The 11,760-nt window shown below is 49.6% G+C and overlaps 1 protein-coding gene across 1 annotated transcript in view; it reads right to left on the bottom strand.

Moving 5' to 3' along the window:
* Positions 1-499: 499 nt before the first annotated feature.
* The window catches only part of LOC123665523 (rhophilin-1), a 115,021-nt gene continuing 103,760 nt past the window's right edge, over positions 500-11,760 (bottom strand). The window contains exons 9-16 of the mRNA XM_045599813.1: positions 8,383-8,541; positions 7,228-7,306; positions 6,358-6,471; positions 4,976-5,081; positions 4,168-4,289; positions 2,477-3,051; positions 2,022-2,177; positions 500-649 (exon numbers count right to left, since the gene is read on the bottom strand). Of these exons, the coding sequence (XP_045455769.1) occupies positions 500-649; positions 2,022-2,177; positions 2,477-3,051; positions 4,168-4,289; positions 4,976-5,081; positions 6,358-6,471; positions 7,228-7,306; positions 8,383-8,541 (1,461 nt within the window). The remainder of the gene's footprint in view (positions 650-2,021; positions 2,178-2,476; positions 3,052-4,167; positions 4,290-4,975; positions 5,082-6,357; positions 6,472-7,227; positions 7,307-8,382; positions 8,542-11,760) is intronic.

The following is an 11,760-nucleotide window of genomic DNA, read 5'->3' as shown; positions in this document are numbered from 1 at the left end:
TTAGTTCTAAGTAGTTCCCTCTGATTTCGCAAGATGTCGCTCCTAAGCCTGCGGTTTGACAGTTTGTAGGTCATCCTTATACGCCATCTATCGGAATTTGTGTGAAGTTTGTAGAAGATACCGCTATATATAGTCCTCTCGCAGCAGTTCCCTGCGAGTCGGGCAGAGGTCACGCCCGAGGTCCCGTGCTCGTTCCGGTAGGACTCGATAGACGTCTCTAGTAGCGGTTTGACAGTTTGTAGGTCATCCTTACACGCCATCTATCGGAATTTATGTGAAGGTTGGAGAAGATACCGCTATATGTAGTCCTCTCGCAGCAGTTCCCTCCGAGTCGGGCAGAGGTCGTGCCCGAGGTCCCGTGCTCGTTCCGGTAGGACACGACAGATATCTCTAGTAGCGGTTTGACAGTTCGTAGTTCAGTCTTACACGCCATCTATCGGAATTTGTGTGAAGTTTGTAGAAGATACCTCTATATGTAGTCCTCTCGCAGCAGTTCCCGCTAGCGGAACAGCGCGGGCGCGTGCGCGGTCCGGCGGAAGGGGTTCCAGGAGGGCGCGCGGCGGGCCGAGCGCGCCGTGGCGGCCGTGGAGCCGCTGCTGGCGCTGGACGCGCCCGACAGCGAGCCCACGGCCGAGCCCCGCGCAGAGCCCTGCCGCGGCGCGTCCGGGGACGGCTGCGGGCCACTGGCGTTACTTACTGCTCTACGTTTATACACACATTACAGCCTATACAGTCCACTGCTGGACATAGGCCTCCACAAGTTTACGCCAAAAATAACGTCAACTCATGTGTTTTGCCCATAGTCACCACGCTGGGCAGGCGGGTCGGTGACCGCAATACTGGCTTTGTCGCACCGAAGACGCTGCTGCCCGTCTTCGGCCTGTGTATTTCGAAGCCAGCAGTTGGATGGTTATCCCGCCATCGGTCGGCTTCTTAAGTTCCAAGGTGGTTGTGGAACCTTGTTATCCCTTAGTCGCCTCTTACGACACCCACGGGAAGAGAGGGGGTGGCTAAATTCTTTAGTGCCGTAGCCACACAGCACACGTTTATACACTGGCACATTTTTTTTTTATGTCACTAGGTCGGCAAACAAGCGTACGGCTCACCTGATGGTAAGCGATTGCCGTAGCTTATAGACGCCTGCAACACCAGAAGCATCGCAAGCGCGTTGCCGACCCAATCCCCAATCCCCCCAGGAGCTCTGGTCACCTTACTCACCAACACGAACACAATACTGCTTGAAAACTATTGTTTAGCTGTGATCTTCTGTAAGGTCGAGGTACTACCCCATATTTTGAGCAGGAAATTCCTGCTGTGCCCTACCTCAGTTGAAATAGTGGCAGCTCCGGTGTAGTGGTGCGAGTAGTCGCTTAAAACACTGACTGTTTGCGGGTTCGATTCCCGCTTGGGATGGATATTTGTATTAATATTTCGTTCCGGTTTCGATGTCTGTCCTTGTGGGTCTCCCCACCGTGCGTCGGAGAGCACGTTGAGCCGTTGCTCCCGGTTATTATCATAAATACCTGATAATGATCGTTACTCATAGTAGACAACACTGCTAGGCATAGACCTCTTTCCACATGTAGGAGAAGGATCCGAGTTTAATCAACCATGCTGCTCGAATGCGAGTTGGCGGATATAGATTATGGCGATCAGGTGTACATGTTAACAACCGGGACCGACAGCTTAACGTGCTCTACGAGGCACGGTGGGGAGATCCATAAGGACTGCACAAACACCCACACCACGACAAACATCTCTATGGCCAATACAAATGTTTGTCATGTGCGGGGATCGAACTCGCAACCACCAGCGTAATAGCCACAAACCAGTGCTGTAACATGGGGCTGTCATACGCTTACATTAAGAGATATTGAAAAGGATATTAAGCTCAAAGATCGAAGTGTAAAGTAAATCGAGAACCGTTAGTTTATTTTTATAAACCAACCGTTCTGCTACCTCTAACAACTATCAGGTATAGTTTGAAAGCGAAGAGTCAGTGGTATTTTTTATTAAGTTACCTTGGGACGCGGCGCAGTGTCCATGGGCGAGGCGAGGCGCAGCACCAGGGTCGAGGACGCGGCGCGGATGAGGCGCACCACTTCTTCATGAGAACTCCACTTCACGTCCTGGTCACCGATCGAGATTATGAAGTCGCCTTCGCGCATACCGCCGATCTACGAAACGAAATAGTGTTACTGAACTTACTGATGTCTTATCCCTTATGGGTGAAAGATTACTGAAGAGAACAGCAATTGAGTTAGGATTATGATACTGTTATCAATTCAAAATTGATTTCAGTCACAGCATTGAGCATCAGGTTTGCCGTATATGAGTCAGTGTCTGTTAAAAATGAACCACTCACACATTTACTTACGGTACCCCAGTCGGGCTGCTCTATATTTTGAGCAGAAAATTTCCTTTTGTGCCCTATTGCAGTTACAATTAGGCTTAATAATGAGAAAATAAAACTCACATCCGCTAAAGAGTTGGGTTCGACGCCAGCAATCATAACCGGCGCGTCTCCTCTCACTGAGAACCCAAACCCTTCATCGTCGTTCGAGTTCGTCACGTTATATTCGCTCGCAACCCTCCTCAGTTCTCCCGTTCTTCTCTCCCTCCCATTTTTACTCTTCCCGTAATCCTTGTACCCATATTTATCATCTAAAACCTTCGGGTGATAATCGAAGTTATTATCGAAGCCACTTATGTACACACCATTTTGTTTCATCACTCTGCGTTTGTCGTAGTCGTCGGAATATTTTTCGTCGCTTTTGATTATTTGGTTGTAATACGTCGTATTGTCTTCGGACCTGTCTCTCTTGTCGCTTGCTCGCCTTTCTATTCTAGTTTCGTCGTCTTTTCTCCCATTTCGCCGGTCCCGCCTCGTCTCTCTCCGTTTGTCTGGTTTCTGCAGTTGTATCAAGCGGGGCGCGCTCCAGTGTCGTTTTGCGGAGAACACCGCGATCGGACCGAGGGACTTGAACAGATCTTCGACACGGTACTGTGCGAAATCGGGTGGTGTTAGAGCCAACTGGAATTTTGATGATGCTGAAAATAAGAACATTATTAAAATTACGATTTATTTTACACAGGACAAATAATAACACATTTTTAACTATTATAAAATAATTGTGTTTGCTCGCAAACGAAAAAAAAACCGACTTCAATTACATCGACAAGTAATACAACGTAGATCGACGAAAACATAGTCAAGCAACTACGCGTTATCAAAGATTATTCAAAAAGTAGTCATCAGATCTCGATAAAATTTATATGTAACCACATGATAAGCATCAGCTTTCGATTAAATTAAAAATTATCAAAATCGGTACACCCAGTAAAAAGTTATTACGGATTTTCGAGAGTTTCCCTCGATTTCTCTGGGATCCCATCATCAGATCCTGGTTTCCTTATCACGGTACCAAACTAGGGATATCCCCTTTCCAACAAAAAAAGAATTATCAAAATCGGTACATCCAGTAGAAAGTTATGCGGTATAATACAACGTAGGTCGACGAAAAAAGCGTCAAGTCGCAAAACGCATTATTAGATATAACTCGAAAAGTAGTTGTTAGATCTCAAATAAATTTAAATGGGATCAATTGGCACACAAAACCTTTCGATTAAAACAAAATTTGTCGAAATCGGTCTACCCGGTCAAAAGTTCTGATGTAACATACATAAAAAAAATAAATAAAATACAGTCGAATTGAGAACCTCCTCCTTTTTTGGAAGTCGGTTAAAAAGAATAGATAATACGATGCTGCCATTGACTTCGAAGAATTATTATTGTGATTAAAATTTTTTGTTGCGTATGTTTATTATTTATGATAGCTATTTGATTGTTATAGTCAGTAAAGAAAATTTTACTGTAGTAAAATTGCTAAATTTATCGGGAGTGTTGTCAAATATCAATCAGATAGAAATTCAGTCAATTGATTTTTAGCATTGTGTAAACAGAAAGCAACAGGAAGTCGCGAGAGTGTTGCGTGTGTCCTTGAGCCCGTGTGCGTGTTCACATGCAATGCGTGCGCGCGTGTTTGTGTGTGTGTCTGCGAGTGTGCACTCACGCAGCAGGGCGGCTGTGTGTGTGTGTGTTTCTGTGTATGTATATGTGTGTGTGTGCTTCTGTGTGTGTGTGTCTGTGTGAGAGTGTGCACTCACGCAGCAGGGCGGGCGCGTCCACGAGGTCTGCGAAGTCGTCCGCGGGCGGCGCGTGCTCCCTCGCCGCGCGGTCGCGCGCCGCGCCCACCAGCGCCGCCAGCGACTCCTTGTTGCGGAGCTCGCTGGGGGGGGGGGGGGGAAGTGACTTTATTGGCTGCGCACGTACTGCACGTGTATTACAGTCGTTTTTATAGCTACGACAGGTTTCGCTGGTTTTCAATTATTTTGCATCATCTGGATGGTGTTTTTTTGAAGTCAAACTACTTTACGCACGTTTCATTTACGAGAGCGTTACGAATAGTGTGATCGGGCGAGACGAACGGAACAAAAGGGAGAGGAGCGAGCACACATTTTCTTTCTCCCTCTCTCTCTTTCATAGCCAGTTACGTTTCGTATGTCTAAGAAACATAGCAGGCCTGTTGTGCATAAATTTTACACTCGTTTTTTTTAATTTTTTTTTAAATAACATATCAAAAATCGACCGTTCCAGCGGGTATCGAACCTGCATCTCCGACTGACCGTGTCGGTGCTCTAGCCAATTAAACTATGGAACTATGTACAAGTTAGATCGAAATTTTTGATATGATGATTTCTATATTCGGTTCCAAGCATCCACGGCGCCTCGTGTCTTTTTTTTGTATCAGAAACGCTTGCGTTTAGCTTTGTTGAAAACATGATTCTTTCAGCTATCTTGTACCTAAACTAATGCTCGTATTTGAGTATTATTTTTGTATATAACTTATTAATAATATGCAGTATATGTGGTTAGATTCGATACCTCTGGTACCTGTACATCAACAGCACTCACCGGCACATCCTCTGCAGTCTCAAGGCCTCCTCGTACAGCGCCAGCGCTTCAGCGAGGTGCGCGCGGCCGAGCGCCGTGTGGTCCAGATCTTCGTCAAGTTTTAGAGCTGTTATATACATAACACATATTACACAGAAGTACATAACTATATAATTAGCTAACAATAAGTTTCAAAGACGGATGATAGTTGCAGTTTCAACAGAATAAGGTAGTATATAGCAGTAGTAAACGAATAGTTCATAGATTATAATGTCAGCAGTGGTGGTAGATTATAACGACAGCAGTGATAGTAGATTATAATGTCAGCATTGGTGGTAGATTATAATGTCAGCAGTGGTAGTAGATTATAATGTCAAGATTGGTTGTAGATTATAATGTCAGCAGCGGTAGTAGATTACAACGTCAGCAGTGGTGGTAGATTATAATGTCAGCAGTGGTAGTAGATTATAATGTCAGCAGTGGTAGTAGATTATAATGTCAAGATTGGTTGTAGATTATAATGTCAGCAGCGGTAGTAGATTACAACGTCAGCAGTGGTGGTAGATTATAATGTCAGCAGTGGTAGTAGATTATAATGTCAGCAGTGGTAGTAGATTATAATGTCAAGATTGGTTGTAGATTATAATGTCAGCAGCGGTAGTAGATTACAACGTCAGCAGTGGTGGTAGATTATAATGTCAGCAGTGGTGGTAGATTACAATGCTAGCAGTGGTAGTAGATTATAATGTCAGCATTAGTAGTAGATTATAATATCAGCAGTGGTAGTAGATTATAATGTCAGCATTAGTAGTAGATTATAATGTCAGCAGTAGTGGTAGATTATAATGTCAGCATTAGTAGTAGATTATAATGTCAGCAGTAGTGGTAGATTATAATGTCAACAGTGGTAGTAGATTATAATGTCAGCAGTGGTGGTAGATTATAATGTCAGCAGTAGTGGTAGATTATAATGTCAGCAGTAGTGGTAGATTACAACGTCAGCAGTGGTAGTAGATTATAATGTTAGCGGCGGTAGTAAATTATAATGTCATTATTGGTGGTGGATTATAATGTCAGCATTGGTGGTAGATTACAATGCTAGCAGTGGTAGTAGATTATAATGTCAGCATTAGTAGTAGATTATAATATCAGCAGTGGTAGTAGATTATAATGTCAGCATTAGTAGTAGATTATAATGTCAGCAGTAGTGGTAGATTATAATGTCAGCATTAGTAGTAGATTATACTGTCAGCATTGGTGGTAGATTACAACGTCAGCAGTGGTAGTAGATTATAATGTTAGCGGCGGTAATAAATTAAAATGTCATTATTGGTGGTAGGTTATAATGTTAGCATTGGTGGTAGATTATAACGTCAGCATTAGTAGTAGATTATACTGTCAGCAGCGGCAGTACTCACCGTCGGCGCCGTCGCGCGGCGCGTAGACGGCGGCGAGGCGGGCGGCGCGGCGCGCGCCCGCGTGCAGCAGCGCCGTGGCGCAGTACTGGTGCGCCAGCGCTGGGGCGGACGAATGCATCACTTAAAACATTGCTTCTTGTTGTCTTACGTTGCTTTTTGTTACTATACTCCTGGTAGTGAATCTTGCAACACGAAGAGTATAGAGTGGATGGATGAATGATGCGGGATAGAAGAGATTGCAAGCATTATGTCGATCATATCCCCCTAATCTTATCCTAACCTTTCCTTAAGCTCTGGCTACCTTACTCACCACAATAACACACTACGTTTAAGAGCATTGTTATTTAGGTATGATCTTCTACAGGCTTGAGATAATTTCTAAGTCGTGCTGCTTTAAATTTTATAGTCAGATATTTACCGCTGTGCCCTAGTGCCTTCAGTAACCGAAACCGAATCATTTTTTGAATATAGGAGCTGAGCATCAGTGCTCTTAGCTTATGGATTAGTCATCATCACTTCAGTCTATCGCAGTCCACTGCTGGACATAAGCCTCCACAAATTCGCGGCAAAAATGACATAAACTCATGCGTGTTGCCCATAGTCACCACTCTGGGCAGGCTGGTGGCCGCAGGGCTTTGTCGCACCGCAGACGCTGCTGCCCGTCATCGGCCTGTGTATTTCAAAGCCAGCAGTTGGATGGTTATCCCGCCATCGGTCGGCTTCTTAAGTTCTAAGGTGGTAGTGGTACTGTGTTATCCCTTAATCGCCTCTTACGACACCCACGGGAAGAGAGGGTGTGGCTATATTCTTTACTGCCGTAGCCACACAGCTTAAGCTATCCGGATTAGTATTCACCTTTATAAAATTCAGTCTTAACGTGGACGAGCGACACCCACGAGTATGGCACGTAGTTGAATACCCCTTCTGTTTGCATCTGAAAACGTTTACAAGATATATTTTAGTTTATTTTATAAAAGACAAATCCTACCAAAAACTACGTAATCGGAAATATTTGTTAACAGAGGTGTTTGCTCGCAAACGGTAAAAATTTCAATTACATATACCGACAAGTAATACAACGTAAGTAGACGAAAAACATTGTCAAGTAAATACGTATTATTACAAAATGTACTTGTCAAATTTCGATTTTTTTTTAACGTGTAGAATATTTATTTATTTAATAATTGAAAAAATTAAATTAAATTAAATTTCGATTAATTTAAATGGACATGACAAGCATAAACTTGAGATTAAAACAAGAATCATTAAAATCAGTCCACCCAGCAAAAAGTTCTGAAGTAACAGCCATAAAAAATCAGTCGAATCGAGGACCTCCACCTTTTTTGAAGTCGCTTAAAAACCAGACAATGAGCTTATCTAGGTTGAGGGTTGCCACTTTAAAGTCACGTTTTACGTCCCTCACGGATAAGCAATAAAAAATCAGTGTTCTTTAGACCACACGATTGAAGTAAAACTTCTTTATCTAACTTATATTTATCTCTCAACTTCCGTTCGCGACCGATCACACTTTTCGTAACGCCCTCATCACGTCTTCACCAGCTTACTTCCCAAGTCTTGCGTAAAGAAGTTTTACTTCGAAATACGTATTAATAGCGGGTTACGGTAAACACTGTTCACGCTAGCCAAAAGAAGCCAGGGTACGCTCAGCAGGTAGAGGGTACAGACGACCACTCTGGTGTAATGGTGCGTGTGCCGTGTCGGTGGCGTTTAACCCTGTTTATACAAATATTTATTTCCGGTCTGGTTGTTAGTCCTCATGAGTCTCCTCACCGTGCCTCGGAGAGCACATTAAGCCGTCGGTCCCGGTTGTTATCATGTACACCTGATAGCCATCGTTACTCATGGTAGGGTATATATCGGCCAACCTGCATTGGATTTGCAACTTGGTGGATTAAGCTGTAACCTTTCTTCTACATGGAGAAAGAGGCCTATGCCCAGCAGTGGGATGTTATAGGCCGAAGTACAGAGCGCACACCAGCAGGACCTGACCTTCTCGTACAGCTGGCGGTAGGCCGCGCTGAGCTGCGCGCTCTCCTGCGCCAGGTCTAGGCACAGGTCGGGGTCATCGCGCAGTTCCCGTTCCCGCCCTCGTTCACCTTCACGCGCCTGCAGCTGTAGCTTCTCGAACAGGCACTCACGCGCCTGAGCCTGCAGACATAGCTGGCGTCACTGACGGCCCCTCTTGTTGGAACTGAGTCTGTGTGATGTAGAGCTCGTGTGTGTTGCTGAGGTTCTCATGTAAACAGCGTTCTGGGAACTTAGGGCACAGTAGGAAATTTTCAATTCAGGAAATTCTGCTCAAAATATGGAGCAGCCCGACTGGGGCCGACCTCGACCTCACAGAAGATTACAGCTAAACAGAACTGTTTCAGTGTTCTGTTCCTGTGATGAGTAATGGCCAGAGCTCCTGGGGGAGATTCGGCGGTAAGGTCGACAACAATTGCGATACTTCTAGTGTTGCATACATCTATAAGCTGCGGCAATCGCTTACCATCAGGTGAGCCATACGCTTGTTTGCGACCTAGTTGTATATAATAGTACTACTGTGTAATAGTATAGTAATAAAGTACTGTGTGGCTACGGTACTAAAGAATATAGCCACCCTGTCTCTTCCCGTGGGTGTCGTAAGAGGCGACTAAGGGATAACACAGTTCCGCTACCACCTTGGAACTTAAAAAGCCGACCGGTGGCGGGATAACCTTCCAACTGCTGGCTTAGAAATACACAGGCCGAAGACAGGCAGCAGCGTCTTCGGTGCGACAAAGCCAGTACTGCGGTCACCGACCCGCCTGCCCAGCGTGGTGACTATGGGCAACAATGATGATGATGATGTAATGATGTATATAATAAGTGTGTGTGTGTGTGTATGTGTGTGTGTATGTGTGTGTGCGCGTGTGTGTGTGTGTGCGTTTGTGTGTGCGCGCGCGTGCGTGTGTGTGTGTGTGTGTGCGTGTGCGTGTGTGTGTGTGCGTGTGTGTGTGTGTGTGCGTGCGTGTGTGTGTGTGTGTGTGTGCGTGTGTGTCGGGGTCTGACCGTCATGAGCGCGCCGAGCACGAGCAGCGTGTCGGCGGCCAGGTCGACGGAGGGCGCGTTGGTGAAGTTCTCGTGGATGTAGCGCAGCGCGCCCGCCGCGCGTGTGTGTGTGTGTGTGTGCGTGTGTGTCGGGGTCTGACCGTCATGAGCGCGCCGAGCACGAGCAGCGTGTCGGCGGCCAGGTCGACGGAGGGCGCGTTGGTGAAGTTCTCGTGGATGTAGCGCAGCGCGCCCGCCGCGCGTGTGTGTGTGTGTGTGTGTGCGTGTGTGTCGGGGTCTGACCGTCATGAGCGCGCCGAGCACGAGCAGCGTGTCGGCGGCCAGGTCGACGGAGGGCGCGTTGGTGAAGTTCTCGTGGATGTAGCGCAGCGCGCCCGCCGCGCGTGTGTGTGTGTGTGTGTGTGCGTGTGTGTCGGGGTCTGACCGTCATGAGCGCGCCGAGCACGAGCAGCGTGTCGGCGGCCAGGTCGACGGAGGGCGCGTTGGTGAAGTTCTCGTGGATGTAGCGCAGCGCGCCCGCCGCGTGTGTGTGTGTGTGTGTGTGCGTGTGTGTCGGGGTCTGACCGTCATGAGCGCGCCGAGCACGAGCAGCGTGTCGGCGGCCAGGTCGACGGAGGGCGCGTTGGTGAAGTTCTCGTGGATGTAGCGCAGCGCGCCCGCCGCGCGTGTGTGTGTGTGTGTGTGTGCGTGTGTGTCGGGGTCTGACCGTCATGAGCGCGCCGAGCACGAGCAGCGTGTCGGCGGCCAGGTCGACGGAGGGCGCGTTGGTGAAGTTCTCGTGGATGTAGCGCAGCGCGCCCGCCGCGCGTGTGTGTGTGTGTGTGTGTGCGTGTGTGTCGGGGTCTGACCGTCATGAGCGCGCCGAGCACGAGCAGCGTGTCGGCGGCCAGGTCGACGGAGGGCGCGTTGGTGAAGTTCTCGTGGATGTAGCGCAGCGCGCCCGCCGCGCGTGTGTGTGTGTGTGTGTGTGCGTGTGTGTCGGGGTCTGACCGTCATGAGCGCGCCGAGCACGAGCAGCGTGTCGGCGGCCAGGTCGACGGAGGGCGCGTTGGTGAAGTTCTCGTGGATGTAGCGCAGCGCGCCCGCCGCGCGCGTGTGTGTGTGTGTGTGTGCGTGTGTGTCGGGGTCTGACCGTCATGAGCGCGCCGAGCACGAGCAGCGTGTCGGCGGCCAGGTCGACGGAGGGCGCGTTGGTGAAGTTCTCGTGGATGTAGCGCAGCGCGCCCGCCGCGCGTGTGTGTGTGTGTGTGTGTGTGCGTGTGTGTCGGGGTCTGACCGTCATGAGCGCGCCGAGCACGAGCAGCGTGTCGGCGGCCAGGTCGACGGAGGGCGCGTTGGTGAAGTTCTCGTGGATGTAGCGCAGCGCGCCCGCCGCGCGTGTGTGTGTGTGTGTGTGTGTGCGTGTGTGTCGGGGTCTGACCGTCATGAGCGCGCCGAGCACGAGCAGCGTGTCGGCGGCCAGGTCGACGGAGGGCGCGTTGGTGAAGTTCTCGTGGATGTAGCGCAGCGCGCCCGCCGCGCGCGTGTGTGTGTGTGTGTGTGTGTGCGTGTGTGTCGGGGTCTGACCGTCATGAGCGCGCCGAGCACGAGCAGCGTGTCGGCGGCCAGGTCGACGGAGGGCGCGTTGGTGAAGTTCTCGTGGATGTAGCGCAGCGCGCCCGCCGCGCGTGTGTGTGTGTGTGTGTGCGTGTGTGTCGGGGTCTGACCGTCATGAGCGCGCCGAGCACGAGCAGCGTGTCGGCGGCCAGGTCGACGGAGGGCGCGTTGGTGAAGTTCTCGTGGATGTAGCGCAGCGCGCCCGCCGCGCGTGTGTGTGTGTGTGTGTGTGCGTGTGTGTCGGGGTCTGACCGTCATGAGCGCGCCGAGCACGAGCAGCGTGTCGGCGGCCAGGTCGACGGAGGGCGCGTTGGTGAAGTTCTCGTGGATGTAGCGCAGCGCGCCCGCCGCGCGTGTGTGTGTGTGTGTGTGTGTGTGCGTGTGTGTCGGGGTCTGACCGTCATGAGCGCGCCGAGCACGAGCAGCGTGTCGGCGGCCAGGTCGACGGAGGGCGCGTTGGTGAAGTTCTCGTGGATGTAGCGCAGCGCGCCCGCCGCGCGTGTGTGTGTGTGTGTGTGTGCGTGTGTGTCGGGGTCTGACCGTCATGAGCGCGCCGAGCACGAGCAGCGTGTCGGCGGCCAGGTCGACGGAGGGCGCGTTGGTGAAGTTCTCGTGGATGTAGCGCAGCGCGCCCGCCGCGCGTGTGTGTGTGTGTGTGTGTGCGTGTGTGTCGGGGTCTGACCGTCATGAGCGCGCCGAGCACGAGCAGCGTGTCGGCGGCCAGGTCGACGGAGTGCG

This window comes from Melitaea cinxia, chromosome 24, assembly GCF_905220565.1.
Source record: "Melitaea cinxia chromosome 24, ilMelCinx1.1, whole genome shotgun sequence".
NCBI classification, from domain to species: Eukaryota; Metazoa; Arthropoda; class Insecta; order Lepidoptera; family Nymphalidae; genus Melitaea; species Melitaea cinxia.
This window is presented reverse-complemented; position numbering and strand designations above follow the sequence as displayed.